The 20,460-nt window shown below is 35.6% G+C and overlaps 1 protein-coding gene across 1 annotated transcript in view; it reads left to right on the top strand.

Moving 5' to 3' along the window:
• Positions 1-265: 265 nt before the first annotated feature.
• Positions 266-20,460, top strand: part of Afg3l2 (AFG3 like matrix AAA peptidase subunit 2) — a 221,620-nt gene continuing 201,425 nt past the window's right edge. The window contains exons 1-2 of the mRNA XM_090408577.1: positions 266-579; positions 10,915-11,086. Coding sequence (XP_090264703.1) covers positions 481-579; positions 10,915-11,086 — 271 coding nt within the window. The 5' untranslated portion in view covers positions 266-480. The remainder of the gene's footprint in view (positions 580-10,914; positions 11,087-20,460) is intronic.

Raw genomic sequence — 20,460 nt, 5'->3', positions numbered from 1 at the left:
ACCAATAAAAAGTTTATATTTTAAATGCAAATTCTGCACTTCATGCAATAGCCTTTCGTGTCAAATTCTATCAAATGCTTTAGCAAGTTTCATAGTGCATTCATTCCCTTCATCCGACTTAGCAATAATGCACACAGTCCAAAAACGAAAATAATTTTTCTACTCCTGTTTAATTTGGCGGGTTTTAAGCTATACGATACTCACTTAAAATACAATTTCTAATGTGTGAACATCGTCCAACAATTTATAGTCATGTTGCAATGATGGTGTATATTCTGTCTTAGAAATGTGATGTAAGGATTACGTTTGGTTTTCAATAAAGTGCTTCGTTGTGTTATTGATAGAGGTTTACCTCTGATAAAATGCTCCAAGTGAAATATGTAACGAATTTTCTAACTCATCGAGAGATTTTAATTAGCCATTTTCATTTGTACATCGAATTATTTTTAAGGAATACATAGCTTATTGTTAATAAAAACTATGGCCTACAGATTTGCAACCACACATTTAAAATTGGACAAATGGGCCCTTAAACTGTTTTGTAGATCATTTCTCCGTAGTCATGTCTTGAAAGGACAAGTAAGTTGAATAAATTTTAATGTACTTTGTAGTTGTTCATGTTAAGCTGAGTGCTGTCATATCGTATTGAAACAACTGAAAGTGTGTTAGCCGGTTTCATACTAAGGTGGATTATTTTACCTCCAGCAAACCAGGAAAATCAATCTCAGGACATGCAGTTAGCAGGATATATGCGACTTCAGTAGTCTTAGTTACGTTTGTCAATTCCAACCAGAAGAGTTATAGAAAAAAATTAATTGCACATGTCAATTTTATATTTGACATGCCGTCGTCTTTTGCTTTATTGTTGTTATATATTGTATCTTGCCCAATATCATATTTGTTTCTTGACTGCTGACTAACATAACTTTCAACTCTGTATAGTTTAAATTAGGAGCTTCGCTGTATTTTTATCGAAATGGAACGTGATATAAGTTCTGATAATTTGAGAATTTGTCTAATGAGTTTTGTATTGTATCTGCATTTGCAATTATTAGACCATGAAAACTGATATAAAGTCTTGGCTCTCTTGGTATCACTGCTTATATAACATCCATTCAGAACACAAAAATCCTGAAGAGCAAACTGTTGATAGTCTCCAAACAACCTTTAACAGCAAGTATAATAAATATTAAGTTTTTGCAAAAAGAAAAAAAAAAAGTAAATAAAGCCAATATACTCAAGTAAAAACTCCACAAGTACTAGTCATACTAAATCTGTGGCTTCCAAGTACTTCTTATGACTGCCTTATTATATGCACTTCCATATAAGGACTTCCTTACTTAACCTTTCCTTACAAGAAAGATCTTGCATCTGTCCCTCTTATCTTCAGTAATACTGAGATATCTGAACATGATCATATTTCTCTTTTGGTTTGACTTGCACCTCCCATCTTTCTTGGCACAATCATATTTTAACTATAGCTTCTGCAGCTTCCAAAATACTTGGTATACTTTTTCATACATAACATGAAATATTGCTCTCATATTTGGGGTGGTGCACCAAAATCCTCTCTAAGATTGCTCGATTTTATCCAGAAGAGCACAGTCCAACTAATTAATTCTCTCTCTCTCTCTCTTCCACAGACCCACTCAATCCCTCTCTCATACATGTTCAGTTTATGCCTCTTCTACAGATACTTTCATTGATAGTGCTCTGCTGAAATGGCTACTAATATTCTTCCACTCTCCTCCAAAATCATTAAAACAAGAGCCACTGCTAACCAACACCTTTTTACAGTCCATCTTCAAGCTCATCGAACCAACTTCACTGCCTCTTTTATTCCATCTACTTCTGTCCTTTGGAACAGTCTCCCCACTCTGCCTTCCCAAAAGATTACAATCTTAGCTGTTCAAGCAAAATGTGAACAGACTCCTCCTTTCTTCTATTCCTCTTGCCCACATACGGCTGAAATTTGAAACGTTTTTGTCTTACCGGCTTACCAGCCCAGAACTTGGGGGGGGGGAATGAATCCCCCTAGTTTATATATATACTATATATATATATGTTTTAAGAGTTGTATGTTTATATATTTTATAGACTTATAAACATATAAACAATTCTGAAAACATACAAATTATATGTTTTCAGAATTGCTTTATTTAACAACTATAATTGCCATTTCTCTGACTAATGAAATATATATATATATCAGATCAACTCATATCAGAAATCATTCTGTTCACTCTCCTCTGCATTGTCAGTATCCTAAGGCAGGCATTTAGCTTTATCATAGTACTTTGAATGAGACCTAACCATTGTTGTTGTTTTTTTATATTATACTGTTTAATAGCAGAGTTCTCGCAAATGAATTAAAGAATGTCATTTAAGCCCTGCCTGCCTAGTATGTTGTTGAGAAAATTTTGTATTGTACTATATTACTATTTCTAGATTTTTTTATTTTTTTTAATCATCTTCAGATTTTGAGTTTATCGTTGAATTTTTGCTACCTAGGCAGACTTTATATGTTTTAAGAATTGTAGTTTAACACTGCAATTGCCATTTCTCTGACTAATGAAATATCTTAAGTCTGCCTGAATCAAGAGGCCATGATCTTATTGTTATTACCACCCTTTCCACTTAAATACTGTTTGCAAATTTAGATGTCCCATTTTGAATATCATATAGCTATAATGTATAATTATAGCTAAAATAGCTATTAATCACTCTCCCTTAACTGTACTGCTAGCCACATTAGTGTCTTACTCTTAACACCTTATTTTCCCAGTTTGTAAATAAGATGATTGTGAGATACAATATCAAAACACTGTGTAAAATCCAAATATGATGTTGAAGTTATTTCTTTCATCTAATTCCATAGTAGCCATATCATAATAATTAACTCTACTTATAATATTTCTTCTATTTCTGTTATTAGTTGAAGGAGTTCTTCATTAGTCCTTAGCTAAATTTGTGACTTTTTAAAAAAGAAATACTTTGTGCATTGTATTGAGTTGCTTATCTTCTTCTGCAGTAGAAAATTAAGATTTAGCCATAGTAAACATTCACTACATTCCAACAGCATTTCTCCCTCATTATCACATTATTTTTCATTACCCTGAAGTCACAAGATTCATCATGCAAGATCCATCTTAGACAACACAAAGTCTGTCATAGCACTCTTTAAGCTTGTTCACTGTTCCTGATTTCACCACTCTCTCTCAAGTAGGACATTCTGCAGCCCAACTACCTCTCAACAGTTATGTGTGAATCATATCACCTCTTTGTGTTCTATCCACCCCGAGGGCACATGGACTGTAGAGTTTGCTCTCATCTGTATTACATAGAAGTTGTTACAGGTTTCAGAGTCCATTCTTAGAATCAGCATCTGGCATTAAAATAATATGTTTAATCCCATGAAGCACTCTCCCAACCTCAACAAGTATGGTTGTATTAATTTACCAAAGATCTGAGAGACTATCATTTTAAGACCTAATAGCCAGACTTCTCTTAATTAACTTTGTAGTTATCTGATCCATAGAGGGCACCATATTAGGTATCAGTTACAAATTAAATTGTTTCTACAATTACTTAGTTTAGTGCTCTGTGCCTGTCACAGTTATGATGCTGCTGGGTAGAAAACGAGCAAAATATTAGTGACTTTAATAAATATATTTTTTCTTCTTAGTGTTGATTATACCGTTAGGCATTATTTTGAATTGTAGGCATATAGACCAGACCACCTATTCTTGACAAAAATGATTTCACTTACAACCATCAGTTCAACATTGCTGTCCAAAGTACACACATTCTCGGTGCTCTTTCACTCCTTTAAGCCTCTAACATGATAAATAGCTTAGACACTAAAAAAAAAAAAGTTTTGGTTCCTATGGCATCATTTGTACTTGTCCTTTGTCCATCCAGCTCATTTGCTGTCTTTCCCTCCTTTCTCATGCTTCCAACCTTCTTTAACATAATTCATCCTTGCATAATACACCCCGAGTACATTAACTTCTATTTAGCAGTCATTCTTGCTTGTCTCCTCCATGTCCATAATTCAGATGAATCAATTTGCTTTCTGTCTTTTTTAGTGATCTTAATGATCCAGCTTTCACATCCAAACATCAACATCGGAAAGATTATTGCTTTCGCAATTCTAACTTAACATCCATTTTTCCTAATTGTCAAGTTTAACATAGCTCCCCCCTCCTCCCCCAAAAAAAGCCATCCTTTTAAATTCATTTTCACATTGAGCATCATTATTTATTCTGGATACCAATATCTCATAACTTTCAACCACCTCTTAAATTCATCCAGATTGCCAGATGTCATCATTTATTTTACCAACTTTTCTGCTGTGAGGGTTCTCTCATCTACATATCTCAAGTTATTAATTTTTCAATCTCCAGCCTTAATTCCTGCTGGATCTTTATCCAAATCAGCCATTTGCAATATATATTCACTAATATACACCCTGTTTTGTCCTAAAAGGGTTGTCCTTTTCAGGGTTCATAAAAATATAATTTGGTGCCTACTTTCTTTTTCATCAATAAAGTCTCCTCTTTTTTCCTTTAAGATGTTTATCAAGTTCCTTATAATAATATATTTTTTTTTATACTCAGTTGAAAAAGTGTGGTTTGACATACAAAGTTGATGTGGACCATAGAATCTTTGATTGAAGAACTGTCTTTTACATTGCTACTATTTTAAATTTGAGGGCTTATTCAAAGCAAGTACCAAAATGCTACTGCATTGTCCTAACTGAACTGGAATGACTGTCTTTCTTTACTATAAATGTAGGAAAGTTTGATCCTTATTATAACAAGGAGTTTTTTCCTTCCCCCTCATATATGTTCATCAATCTTATTTCTGTTATACCACTACCAGCTTGTGTCTCTTGAAAGCGATTATTGCTATGCTACATTTTTGAATTGTCTGTTCACTAAGCATGATCTATAAGTTTCAGTAAGTCTTGCATCTTTATGTTCACATATTGTTTTTTTCTACATCACAACTACCTCTAGAAACTTATTCTGATTTTTGCTTTCCTCACCTTGCTTGTCATATCACCCTTTGCTTATGACTATTCACAAGCTTGCTGATCACAATTCTCCTTATAATTTCCTCACAACATTTTTTTTGCAGATTCTGCTGAATCATATACTTCACTTAACTCTCACCTGATGTATCTGCCTGACCTTAGTGTGCACTCTGGTTTCCACTTCAGACAAACATCCTTGATTATTTCTGAGCACCAATGTCCTTCCCTTGCAGTTTCCACTTTTGTGGTGCATATTACAAGATACTTCTGAACTTTGTCATAATCACTGGCTCTGTTGTTCCACATGTATACCTCTTAACTGAAAATTTCTCGTGCTTAGTCACATCAAAAATCAAAATTGCATCGTCATCATGTTCAGTTGGATGCAAAGTAACTACCCCTTGGTAATGAACAAATCTTCTGAGGTTATTGCCACATTCACTGCTTTCAAACTGAGTTCTCTTATATTATGTTATCTTATATTATATAAGGACATGGAATCTATGTATCTTATATTAGTTACATAGATTCCATGTCCTTTCCTCCTTCCAGTCTCTCTGAGCTAATCTGCTACTCTATGCCATCTGCACCTTTTGCTGTATCTCCAGGTAATAGAATAACAACAGACTATATATTTTGTCCTTTTGTCATCTATCTTACACGATATCCTCAAATTGTTGACCAGCATTTTCTTTTTAAATCCTCATAATCAGTAATAATACCTCTCACACAGTGCTCAACAGTTGTGAAAAATTCAATGGAATCAATATTATAAGAATATTGCAACTATTGAACAATGCAAATATTATAAGAATAAATAATTGAAAAGATATTACAGGATACACATACAAGGAGGAATTTTTCATATATTATGGTATGATATGGGAGAGAATCTTTGATTCCTGGAAGTCAGATGAGTGGACATGAGTAGTTTTTGAAGAGCATCCAGTGAATGGAGCACACTGGGAGGGGGAGAGAGAGAGAGTGGAAATTGTATTGATATTGGGCAGGATTGAAATAATAAAGTACAGAATAAGTTCATGGAATTTCATGAAAACTAGGAAAACATAATTTTTATTATTTTTATGGCTATTTTGCCTGTTTTTGTTTAGGAGTGCCCCTTTTTTAATGTCATTGGCTTTTTACTCAAGAATTCTTAGGGCATTGCAGATCTATTTTAGAGACAAATATATGAGCATAATAGAAGAAAATTCACACATGCCTTTTCTTAGATGTTGTTGCCTGTCTTCTTTCTGCAGTGTGCATACTTTTGCTGTGATGGTGTTGAAAGGGGCGTGGGGGGTGTTTAGGCAATGTGGGAGAATTAATTTGAAGAAACCCATTTTTTTTTATATAATATATATAATACATGTATTATTTTTGAGGGTGGGCAGAGCACTTTTTTGTAGGGTGGGAAAAGATGAAAAAGGAAGATGAAAATAAACTGTTTTTAGGGGACGGGTCTATGGGAAAAGGGGACCAGGGAGAGGGTTGACCGAGTGCGAGCCATTTCGATCATGTGGGTCATCATCTGAACTCATGGAGGAAGTGGATGCTATATCGTGTTGGCTTGGTGTTTCTGCCTTTGAAGTGTTTGTGTTATCGCCTATTGGTCGGAGTTGTGATGTAAAAATTTGGTGTAGCTTAATAATGCCAGAGAGCTTTACATCAATTTTTACAGAAGTCAAGCCCTGTAAGGATGTTATAAAAATAACCTGTGTGTCTATGTATATTTAAAACAGTTTGTAATGTAAATAATCCCTATGGGAATTGTCCTTACTTGCTGCCCTAAAACGAAAATTCTAGAATGTGTTGAACTAAGGCAATACCTTGCCACCAGAAAACGTATATGTTAGCTCCTTATAAGGACATAAAATTTGTTTGTGAAGTCCACCTGTAAATACTCAAGGTCAGTGTTAAACGGACCGACAAACTTCAGACGAATGTCCGCTGCCCGAAACAAATAAGATTAAAGGAGTACACGAGAATAACAAAGAAAGGGTCGGCATGAGTGGAAGAACAAGGGACCGCACAAAGATATGGGACCTCGAAATGTTCCGGGTCCCATATCTTCGTGCAGGGATACGAAAGAAGGCGAATAAAAGGTGTTGGCCGCAATATCTAGTATTAGTTATCCATAGGTCGTCATCGGTTCCAGGAGTTCCTCATCGGTTGTCCAGAGGTCATTATTGAGAAGTCGCCAGCAGTTGTCCGTCAGATGTAAGCCATCGAGGACGCGACTTCAGAAGAAGTCATGCCAAAGGCCTGAAAGAAAAGATGATAGGAGCCAATCTGCCAGGCAATGCATAGACCTGATGACAACTCTTCGCCAGGAGCTGTTCTCCGAGAAGGAATTTTCGAGCAGGAAAGAATTGCTCCGTTACGTTCAACGCGCATGCAAATACTTCTCAAGCCGAGAATCTTCGCCCGTGCACCAGGAGGACACCATCTCAGAAAGTCGTCAACAAGTCTAATGCTGGCATAAGCAGGGGGAGAAAACTTGACGCGGGAGAAAAGGATGAGGACTCCAATTCGGAGCCAAGTAACAGTGGGTAGCAGCCATAAAGTGAGTTGATCCGTTTGTTCAATTTTCTTGAATTATAGGAGAACTTATTAGTGGACTGTTAAGTTGAGGCTGATGAAATTGAGCAGAGTTAATGGTTGAAAATTAGATGTTTAATAATAAATAGAAATTTATATGTGTAACAGTCAGAGAATAACTGTTTGTCAATGGTGCATTTTGCCTATAGAATTATCTTAGTATCGGAAGGAAAGAGATTTTGTATGTGATGATTTTTTTTTTATGTGCATAACAGTTAAGAAGTAACAGTTTATTAATAGGTACCATTGCTTAGGGAAGTAACTTGTATTTGGAAGAGAGTGGTTATTTATGTGACATAATTTTCGTGAATTGAAAGGGCATTTTAAGTTGATTGTTTTATGTAGAGCTTTCAGGGATAATTTGAATGTAATGGGAAAACTACTGGACGCACTTAACACTTCTTGTTACTAGAAAGCGGACATCAGTGGTGCAGCTTTTCAAATAAATTTTCTGGTGTTCAAAGAAAAAGAAGGCAAGCGTGGATGGCAGTATAGCTTAAAGAGATGTTGAAGATATAAATAGAGATATAAAGAAGATATAATAAAGGATAAATATAGTAAGATAAGATATATAAATACAGATAGAGAAAAAAAATAACCCTTTCCTCCCCCATTTACAGTGACCTAATTTTTATGTTGTGGAGCTTTTAACACTCGGACATTATGTAGGGTCGGTGGACGTTGATTGAGTTCTCGTCGCATTTTATGGCTATCGTTTCCGATATTCTAAGTATTGTTTCGTTGTCTTGTCTGTCTATTATGATGGCCTTGTCTATATGCGTGGTATGTTTCTGTTCAAGGACGTGAACTGTTATTTCTGTTTTCCCTGTACTTTGTATTCTATTTTTCTTTTTGATGTTGCGTTTTTTAGTGTTTAAATGTTCTGGAATAGGGATGCTACAGTCACGGAAATGTTCTTGTAGTCTTGCCCATAAAGACCTGATGGTAGAACCTGTGTAGGTGATATCACAATCTTTTTGGCAGGGAAATTTGTAGGCTACATTGTTGGTGTTCAAATGTTTCTTTGTGTGTGAGAGATTTAATAGGCTTTAGAAGATTTGCCAGTTTTTGGTTTGTATTGAATACCAGTTTGTAGTCAGTATGTTTGAAAAAGTATTTGTAGGCTTTGTATGTGTTCTGGATGTATGGCAGTTTGATAACTTTTTGTGTTGGGAAGTTTGTTTTGGTTATTGGGTTGTTTTGATGAGTTTTTGTTTGTAATAATTTATTAGTTGTGTGGGATAGTGCATAATTTATTAGTTTTGTGGGATAGTTGCGATTTTAAAAAATCTGTGTTAGTTTTTTTTATTTTTGTGTTGAGATAATAAAGTATAAAAATAAAAATAATAGTTTTAAGAGGAGTAACATGGGAGTTTTCCCAGAAATAATACCCATAATAATAATTTTTCTTCAGACTAATCAATTTATGTTTATGCTCCCCTAGGCTCCCAATAAGTAACGTGATTATCTCACATTGGGCAGTGAAAGTCTTGTGCCATCTAATAACTTGTGAGCATAGTGGAGATATTATTCACTCAGCTGATAGGAATACTCGTTAGCCTGACATGTACTGCTTGAATTTATTCAAACATTTTAAGTAGTAATGGTTGAACATTATTTAAATACTTAGTGCACTCTTCATGTTTACATTCAGTGTCTAATAGAGATTGTTAGAAAGTTATTTTTTGACTTGATTATGAAGTAAATTATTCTAAATAAGAAATTATGTGGAGTTTTTTTGTTTGTTTGTTTCAATTGATTATACTATAGTTCGCCCACCGATTAGAGATCCTTCGACACTTCTGCGCATCTCAGAAAAAGGAGAATCCATTCCGATAATAGGTTAATCAATCCATATTGTGGGATGAGTTGTTTATTATTACCAGTCGGAAAATTAAATTCTCTGTTATGATTATTGTAGTTAACTATGTTGCTTGTATAACAGTTGGAAAATTTTACCTATAAAGCACGTGATTTCGCGTGTTGCCGACCAATTTGGACGTCCTTCATTTCTTTCTCCCCTTCAGCATAAATCGACTATTCTTGGAAAGACGCGAAGCAGGGACCTACAAACGGTGGGCGAACTATATATTTCCTTTCTTTCTTGCTTATACAGTGATCAGAATACATTATGAAAAATTACGGAGACAACTACCGTGTTAGAGCAAAACTTTAGTTTAATATAAACCAAAATGAACGCTCGACGTTTTGACCTTCATATCAAGGTCATCATCTGGAACATACACATATATACAAAGAAACAAGCTGCACTAATCTACATGGTTTGCTAAAGTCACTGACCAACCGTTACAACAATTATTGACCTGAATTCTGGTGAAGAAAAAAAAAAAAACTTTACTGCACCAAATCTAGAGTCCTATTATTATCTATTAGGTTACAAAATTAAATTGGGCTGGAGAGCAACATGTTTGTTTATATATATATATATATATGATTATACATATAAATTTCAACCAATTGGTATGGAATAGTTTCCAATACAACCTGAAAATTGCTTCATGTCCTAAAGTATGCTGGAAACTAAGTAGGCTGAATATGTGCCATCCAGTGAGTGCTCCACTCACTGGATGATCCAAATTCTTGGAATTTTATGCCACTATTATTGTTGAGATTAGGGTGGTTAATCAAAATTTCACAGGCTTCTTTAAATTTTCTTTCATACCAGGTTTTTGTATGATGTAAAGTGCAGGTACTTTTCCAATCAATTTGGTGTATTCATGCTCTCAACACCCTACACCAATTTTCTCCATAATTTTTCATAATGTTATACTATATTTACAAGAAGTGGTGATTGAAAGTGTAGAGGACTTCACGTCTGCTTGGAAATTAATCGTGATACACTAAGTTTGTTCTGACCAGTATTGGATTATGGCTTGTTCACAGGTTGATCATCTGGATATTAAAAGAATCAAAGGTATTCCCATAATGAATAGCAATATACATGTCCAAAAGGAAGTGTGCTGTGCATTATGGGAGGCTAGGGCAGTTTGATGTGAAGTCATCTGCTTCAATATACAAGTAGCCTAGTTATAAAGATGCTTCTTGCACAGATTTTACTCATCTGCGTACAAGATTAATAAAAAAATATAATTTATTGTCTAATATAATTATCCTTTATATACAGTTATACTTAACTAGCAGCATAGGATATTATGATGACAGTTTTTATTTGTTTTATTTAAAAATTTTAAAAGTGTAATATTTATATAATTTTATTAAAGATAAACTCATCCCTATATTTTTTCTTTTTTTAGACTCAAGGACTTAAAATTTTAGGCAGTCCTACTTGTCCTCAGTTTTCTCTTTTTTTGCATCATTGGAAAAACCTTTGTGAAAAACCTCCTAGAGGATTTGAAAAGTACTTCCCTGATGGGAAAAAAGCACCTCCAGTCAAGCCCGAAAAATCTGCTGGAAATGCTAAAAAAGGTATCCATTGTGCAATGATAATTTAATAGATAATTTTATTTATTTTTTATTTAAAAGAAAGTTTATAAATAAAAAAACCTATAAACAAGGGAGTGGAAGGAGGGTAAAATTGTTCCACTGCATAAAGGTGTTGATAATGCTATAGCTTCAAATTATAGGCCAATCTGTATATCTGGAGTTGTGGTGAAGGTATTGGAGAGGTTGGTGAGAAGTAGAATACAGAAATGGGTTGATAACAGCAGTATTCTGTGTGGTTATCAGCATGGGTTTGTTAAAGGGAGATCATTTTTCACTAACTTATATACTCTAACAAGGTGACAAATACCTCGGACAGGGGAGATGCATATACATTGGTGTACTTAGATTTTGAAAAAGCTTTTAGACTTTCGCATGACAAACTGATAAATAAATTGAAACAGATGAGATTGGATTACAGACTTCTGAGTTGAATCAGTGACTGGCTGTCAGATATCAGAAAGTTGTATACTGGGGAAGTGCAGTATCCCAAAAGAGGAAGGTCACTAGTGGTGTACCACAGGGGTCAGTCAGTTTTAGGACTATTGTTCAATTTGTATGTTAATGATATTGAGATGGGTTTAACTAGTGATATGCAGCTGTTTGCAGATGATGCAAAACTGGGGAGAGCAAAGCAGAGTCAAGATGATGTTATAGCCTTGTAAGAGGACTTGAATAGATTGCATGAATGGGCAGGTAAGTGGAACTATCAGTTCAGTGTTGCAAAGTGTAAAGTTTTAAGATTTGGTAAGCAATGATGGGATGCAAAGTATACACTTGGCGGGGAAACTTTAAAGGAAGTAGAGGAGATGAGAGATTTAGGAGTGATGGTGGACAAGGATGATGGACCTGAAATTCGAGGGCCACATTGCACAAGATGAGAAGACATCACATTGGATAATGGCAATGATGTGGAGGGCCCCAACATGCAGAAATAGAGAGGTTATGATGCCGTTGATCAGGCCTCATTGATTATTGTGCACAGATTTGGTTGCCGGGCTTTCATTGTGACGAGGATATGTTGAAAATGGTCCATAGAAGATTGAGAAAGTTGGTCGGTGGTCTTTGGAATATGGAGTACAAGGACAGATTGAGAGAATGTAAGTTGCAAAGCCTTGTGAGTAGGAGGAAGGGGAGGGGTGATTGAGACATATATGCTAGTCAGGCCTTACAAGGATTGCGTGGATTACTGATGGAAAGTTTAATTGTGATTTATACTCATGTTATCCTTTATAGGAGTGAATGGTTTGATTTATTTGGATTTCAGCATCAGATGATGCTAAGTTTCATTAAAAGAAGCTTCAGGTTGTTATCAAGTTGACATGGAAGAGATTTTTCATAGAATGGGAAAGGGGGTAGGGTAGAACAAGAGGCCATCACTGGAAACTGTAAGGAGGGTGTGAGGAGTAGGTTCTTTGCATGGAGAGTGGTTAGTGAGTGGAATACGTTGCCTGAGTGTGTTTAAATGTAGACACATTGAATCAGTTTAAAGCACGGTTGGATGAACAATGTATGCAGTAGTGTGTACCTCCCCATGATGAGTCTCTGACTCCATGGAGTCAGATGTTAATAATAATAATAAAACTATTCAGTTTGTTATTTGAATTGATTCAGCTGTGGTTCTAGAGGGATTTTTTTTTGAGTATATGTATATGCATGCTGATCTGCTAGGGAACATTCCACAGACCACTCACCATCTTGGTCACTCTCCTCTAAATCTTCTCCACCACTTCCTCATCTCCAAGAAACCCAGGAGACCAGACTTGAACATGGTAATCCAGATGTGGTGTATCAAGGCCTTATAAAGAGGAATAACAACTTCCTTATTTCTACTTGGTAATGTGTTCTTCAATAGCCTAATCTTATAGGCTACCTTAGCAGTATGTTCTCTAAACTTTAACTCTCTGTCTATCACCATCCCTAAATCTCTAGCTTCATCTATTTCCTGGAGTACAGTACCATCAATGTAATACACAGCTTGTAATCTGTTTATCCCAAAATGCATAACTTTACATTTCTCAACATTAAACTGACACCCATAATCTTTTGTCCATACTGACAGTCTATTTAAATCATCCTTGCAGGATGATTTAAATAGACTGTCAGTATGGGCAAAATCACCTTCATTAACTGTTACCCTACCTATCTCGCATCATCAGCCAACAACTGAATTTCCTCTCAGATTATTTCCTATATAATTTATGTACAATTAAACAGCAATGGTCCTAACACCAAACCTTCTGATACACCACCAATCACCTGTTTTTGCCTCTATTCTGCCCCTCCATATACCACTTTTTAATATCTGTCCAGCAGCCACCCTCTTATCCATCCCCATTTGTTCTAATTTGCACAACAGAGTTCCATGTGTTATTCTGACAAATGCCTTGCAAAATCCAGCAGAATCATTGTGTAGCCATTTCCTTTATCCAACTCTCCTGTTAATCCATTATAAAAAGATAATAAATTACTAAGGCATGACCGACCCCCTCACAAAGCCATTTTCCTTCATACAATATCATATTTTTATCCACTCATTATTGAATTATCTTTTTGACCAATTTTTCCAGTACTTTTACCACCACCCCTGAGATACTGATTTGTCTATAATTTTCTACTGCAGTCTTAGAACCTCCCTTATGCAAGGGAATTATTTTGCCTTCTTTCCACTGCTTTGGAACTTTACCAGAACACAGTGTTGAAGCACAAGCTCATCATTACCGAAGGATTATGCATTTCTCATGGAGTTGTTTTACTAAAATAGCAACTATGCCTTGACCGCATTGTGGAAGTTCAGAACATTAAAGGGATTAAAAACAGGTCCTATGACTGCAAGTGGTTTTCACAGAATGATCCCAAAATTTGAAGAGATAAGTTCCTTAGATGTCAAACCTGGCAGAGGACAGAAGCCGATCAAATGACAGATAATAGAGGAAGTAGCCACAGCATTAGAGGAAGAAAGGATAGCAAATGTTGTAGAAAGCAGCAATGCACAGCATATTGAACGGTCTTTAGACAACACCCATATGCAAAGTCTCAAAGTTCACAAAATCGTAAGGCAAATTCTGCGCTGTTATCCTTACAAGATTTCCCATGTTCAGCATTTGCTTAATCCTGACCAGGGTGCATGAGAAATGTTTGCCCTTCAGTTTCTTGCTCAGGACTGAACTGGACAACAACTGGCCGTGGAACATTTTCTGGACTGATGAAGCTTACTTCCATCTGGATGGTGCTGTGAATATGCACAACAGCAGAATTTGGACAACTGCAAGTCCGCATGTCATGCGACAGATTCTGCTTCATTCTCCAAAGTCACCATTTGGTGTGGTTTTACAGTGGAATTTATTATTGGATCTTTCTTATTGTACAGTTAATGTCCAGCAATATGCATCTCTCTCTCTCTCTCTCTCTCAGCCAATCAGGTGATTCCAACACTTCAACAGCTTCATTGCCTGGATTCAAGAGTTTTTATGCAGATGGTTTCCTTCCTCACATTGTCACCCCTGTCAAGTGGTTGCATCAGACACATTTTACTGAGGACAAAATTATCAGCTGCCATTTTTGTATAATGTGGCCAGTGTGCTTGCTGGATCTGAACCACTGCGACTTTTGGTTGTAGGGACATCTCTAAGTTGTTGTCTGTTGTGGACACATAGCCAACTTAGTGGCCCTCAAGACTAGCATTACATGCTGTGATCTACAGCATTTCCAGTGAAACTTGACATTCTGTGGTTGAGCCTACAATTTTGCAATTTCAGCACTTTGCTGACAATGGAGAACAGCATATCAAACATGTTGTGTAACTACACGGTGTGCCATGTGTACTCTTTTTTTTGAATTACCTACTATGGTGTTTCAATGCCATGTATCACCCGAGTGAAAATTTTAGAACTGACATTGGTTTTTGCGCAAAATAAAATTCCATTGCCACACATATCATGTTAACCATGATGTAACACTGTAACCAGTTACAGTGTTTCGAAATGTGAACTACAAACATGTAACTACATGGACAAGGTACATTATTACATGGCATGATGCACCTTGTCCATGGAGGGAAGTGTTCGTTGACTTTTTTCCAAGCAGTGTATATCACCAATGTTGTTAATCTGGCATAGTAAAAGTGAGTGGTTAGCATATTTGCTCTCCAAAGAACAGACTGTTGAAATAATTAAAAAACATTAATAACAATTAACCTGCATGCAGTACTAATGTATTTTGAGTTTGCAACTTTTCAAAGGTGGGCATCACATAAAAAAAAAAAAAAAAAAAAAAAATTAGCTCTAGAAAATCATGTTGATAATGAGATATATCATGGCAAACCACGAATTTATCTTATTAGAAATTTAAATACAAGAATATATTCCTGGAGACTACTCTTTTGAAAAACATTAGGAAAGTTTGTTCCATGGCAAAGAAAGCTGGAAGTTTGAATTTAATTTAGAAAGGAAAATTTATCACTGAACAATATATTGTATACTGCATAATTGAGCATACTATAAAGTAAAAATGTAAACCTTTTTTGTGTACTGCTGTAGTTGTAAGAAAAATCATCTTCCAGTGAATAAGAATGAATTTGAGAGAATAATTCTGCTGAATGTGGATGGTGAAGGTGACAAATGCAGAAGAAGTTGTTCAACATATGAGTACCCATTTTGCTAAAAGCTATCAATCTGGTATATACAACATTAAGTTCACTTCTACCTCTTCACTGAATGAAGAAACTTGTGTATGAGTAGGAGGTATTGGAGCTGTTGCACAAACTGAATAAGAATTCAGCAATTGGGACTGATGGGATGTCAGCACAGATGCTAAAAGAGTGTCCAACTGAACTGGCTATTCTTTTGACCAGGCTATATAATTTGAGTCTCAGAACAGGAAAGAATGTATGGTTATCCCATTGCACAAGGGATGGTGCAAAGACTGATGTATCCAACTGTCAGCCAATCAGTATCTTGGAGTGGTGGTGAAGATTTTGGAAAAGTTGTTGGGGTTTGCATTCAGAAATGGGTTGACAGAGAATCTACTTTGCAATGAACAGCATGGATTTACTAATGGAAGGTCATGTTTTAGCAACTTTCTCACATTTTATATTGATGTTACTGTTGAGTTAGACAAGGGGAATGGATACGCTATCGTGCTTTTGCATTTTACTAAGACAGGCAGCATGGATGCCTGTTGCATAAATTGGAGAATATGGGATTGCCATGATAAAATATTAGCATGGATAAGAGGATGGCTGACCGACATATATCAAAAAAGTGATTTGTCCAAGATTTAAGGTAACTGGTGGTGTACCACAAGGATCAGTCCTGGGTTCACCGCTATTCAGTGTGTACATTAATGACATTGGGAAGAATTTGGCAGGGTAATCAGCTATGTGGCTGATATGCAGTACTTGCAGAATGTTTTGAATAGGCTGGAATTGTGGGCATTGTACAATGGCTGTCATTTCAGTGGTAACAGATGTAAAGTCATGCACTTAAGTGTGATTAGATATCCAATGCCATATTATATTGGTGGAATTATGTAGAAGAAGGATCTTGGAGTTTTAGCAGATAGGAAGTCGAAGTTCAAGGTAGCAAAGATTGCAAATATAACTCAGAGGATAATTGCGATGCTTAAATGAACTTTGACTTGCAAAACTAAGAATGTCATTTTGCCTCTACACAGGGCTTTGATATGACCTCATGTGGACTATTGTGCTCAGGTCTGGTCTCCTTGGTGATTTTGATACAGTGGAGAGAGAGAGAGTGTGTGTGCAAAGGAAAGTGTTAAAAATTATATCAAGATTGTGGAATAGTAATTATGAAGACAGATTGAGAATTTGTAGACTGCAGACACCAGCAAACAGGAGAAAGTAGGGTGATATGATTGAGACTTACAAACTTCTTCTGAAAAGATCATACAGGATTACAGTTGATGGGATTTTTCATTTCATGGAGGATGGGAAAGGACAAAGGGCATCCTTAGAAACTTAGAATGAATGCCTTCAAGAAAGGGGTGAGATCTAGATTTTTATCTCTACTTGATTGGAATGGATTGCCATTGGATGATTGTGTGTTTATGCAAGAAGTGTGATTGAATTCAAGAACAAACATGACAGCTGGTGCATGTAGTTATGTGACTTTCCTCAATGAGTCCCTGATTCCTTGTAGATCTCTCTTAATAATAATAAGAATAGATTAAGCCAAGGATCATCAAATTTCCTGTTAGCTGTGGCTGGCCTAAAATAGCATATGAAGGAGGTGGGGGGCTTCACTAATGGACTATGAATAACATAGCCTCTCTCTCAGCTAAGCCATTTGAATCTTTTTGCAATGTTACCTCTTTCCCCAAATGGGACCCTGAAAAACCAGATGAACATTGCTGTCAGTAAAATGCATACTTTCCATGGTTTGGAGGTAATGTCAACTTGATCTAAGTGGTAGGTGATAAAAAGCATCGAATAAAACAGTCATCTTGCTAATTTGAGGCGTGAAGTGGCACTTCAGACACTATTACCATGTTTGGTCTCCAGAGCAAGGTTTGATTTTTTGTCCTTTCCTTCTTACCTGCACTGTAGATGATTCCCCTCAGAAGATATACCTAGCATACTATAGGGAAACAGTATTCTAGAATATGACCTCTGAGTGTGTTCTTATGCATGTTCAGTAGTAATGCTGCCTGACTAATGTAATGCTGCCTGCCTGACACATGACTAAATCTGATAGTAACAAGTCAAGATGTCAGACATTCTATTTCTGTCTTGTCCATCTAAAAAGTATTTTCATGGCCAGTGCTCCACTGAACTAGCCACTGTTATTCTTCCTTCTCCCATTAAGCCTGTAAAGAAAACACCAGCAGCTACTGCTGCTCACAACATTTACACTCCAGCTCTAAAGTTGGCAAACCAACTTCTTTCATTCTCTCTCTCTCTACTTTTGTTCTTATAACTCCTTTCACACTGATTGCAAGAAATATATCAACAGGCCACTACTTCAACCTTGTACATGCATGTATGTCACTAATATATTATAGGTTTTGCAACTTCATGTGTGAGGTCATTATTAAAAAAAATAATAAAAATTTTAATTATAAAATTAAGAAAAGAACAATTCGGTGCATAGTAGGCTAGTTGCTTTTTTCTTAAGTAGAATTGTAAGAATTGCAATTTAAAAAGCAGCCCATTTTAAATTGCCTAATTTTGTTTGTACTATGAAACGTAATATTGAACACTTGGGTTGGTTAGAAAATCAGAGCTAAAAAAAAAAGAGTAGATGGGGATTAATGACATAAATCATAACCTAATCAGAGTTTGTTTATTAGCATATTAAAAGAGGGCTTACCTAAAGTTTTATAGTAAATTATATGGCATCCAAATCGGTATTCAGATAATAGGTTAAACTCCAAATAATGCCATTGGAATGATCAGTTTTCAGACTTTTCTGATTTTAGATAGAAGTCTGATATTTATGAGGGTAATCTGAAAAAGTTCTCAGCATCGACCATAGATGACAACACTATTGGCAAGATTTTTTTTATCTAAGTTGGTACATCTGTCATAACCATCTATGTGAAATTGCAAGTCATTCTATCAAGTAGTTTGTTTTATACAGCTGTCTGAAGCAAAAGTGTTGTTCAGTATCCCCAGAAATGGATAAAATTGAATATCGTGCGGTTATAAAATTCTTTGTAAAAGAAGGTTTAATGCCAAAAAAAATTCATTCGAAGTTCATAAAAGTTTATTGGCACTTTTCTCCTTCGTTTTTGACAATTAAGAAATGGGCTGCCAAGTTTAAATGTGGCCATACAAGCCTTGAAGATGATCCACTTCCAAAAAGTGTCACAACATCAGAAATCATTGATTGAGTGCACAATACGGTATTAGATGACTGGCAAATTAAAGTGTGTGAAATTGCTAAGACTATAGGCATTTCAAAAGAACATGTAGGATAAGTTTTGCATGAAGAATTGCAAATGAAAAAGCTTTGTGCAAGATGGGTGCCGCACTTGCTCACAGCAGATCAAAAGCGCACTCGCATGAAAATCTCTGAAGAGTGCTTGGAGCGTTTTAACAAGAATAAAATGGATTTTGTGCATCGATTTATTACTATGGATGAAACTTGGATTCACCATTACACACCAGAATTTAAACAGCAATCAAAACAGTGGACAGAAGCCAGTTGTTCAGCACCAAAGAAGAAAAGTCGGTTCCATCAGCAGGAAAGGTCATAGGTGTTTTGGGATCCTAAAGGCATTTTGTTTATTAAATATCTTGAAAAGAGTAAAACAATAACCGCGGAATATTATTCCAATCTTTTAACCAGACTAGACAAAAAATTTGTGAGAAAAGACCCGATTTTCAGAAGAAAAAAATCATCTTTCATCAGGACAGTGCACCTGGCCGCACAAGTGTTTTGGCAATTATGGGAAAATTAAGGGATCTGCACTATGAATTGTTGGAACATCTACCCTATTCCCCAGACTTAGTTCCCTGTAACTTCTGTCTCTTCCTCACTGGTCAGCATTTTTCTTTGAATCAAGAGGTCATTGCAGCTGTAGAGGATATTTTGCAGATCTTACTGAGAACCACTACAGGGACGGGATAATGGCACTGGAGCATCGCTGGAATAAATGTATTAGTCTTAAGGGAGATTATGTTGAAAAATAAAAATAATTTTGAAATTATAAATTCGTTTTTTCATTTTTAGGCCAAGAACTTTTCAGACCACCCTTGTAGATAATTTGAAGAAGTCAGATGCATGCAGAAAAAATTGGATTTGTTCCTAGTAGTACAAGTTGACATTAATGTTGGATGAACTGAAGTTAAGTTATTGAATTTAATAGATATGATAGCATTTCAACTAACTTGCAGAATATCCATTATGCTATTTCCATCATACGTGATATTGGGTATGATGTTTGAATGTTGAAGATTTGAATTATTAGAGATGGTGCATGTAAATGAATGCTCCTGGATTTTGACTCATTCATCTGATAAGTACAGTTTATTCCATTCTTAAATAGTTTTTTATGAAAAAACTTTTTAATAGTGAAAGTTCATGTTTATCTTCCAAATTACTGCATTTATTCTTTGGTGCAATTTACTGTTTCCTTAAGATGGCAAAGAACAATGCATTATTTTAGATGACTTATAAAAATTTCTAAATAAACATTAACTGTAGTTGCATTCACTGGTAAGGTTAAGCCAAATAAAAATTTGAAGTTTACCCCCCCCCCCCAAAAAAAATTCTCTTTGGCTGTTTTGAAAAATTGTACTGTCTCTTTTATATTCTTGAGTTGGAAGAAATATTGGTACTTTTATAGTTATGAATCAGCACTGAATAGATTAAGTGGGTTTCATGACAGTAAAAAAA

The sequence above is a fragment of the Typopeltis vanoorti genome, chromosome 18 (genome assembly GCF_054136105.1).
Source record: "Typopeltis vanoorti isolate ZY-2024b chromosome 18, IOZ_Tvanoo_1.0, whole genome shotgun sequence".
NCBI classification, from domain to species: Eukaryota; Metazoa; Arthropoda; class Arachnida; order Uropygi; family Thelyphonidae; genus Typopeltis; species Typopeltis vanoorti.
This window is presented reverse-complemented; position numbering and strand designations above follow the sequence as displayed.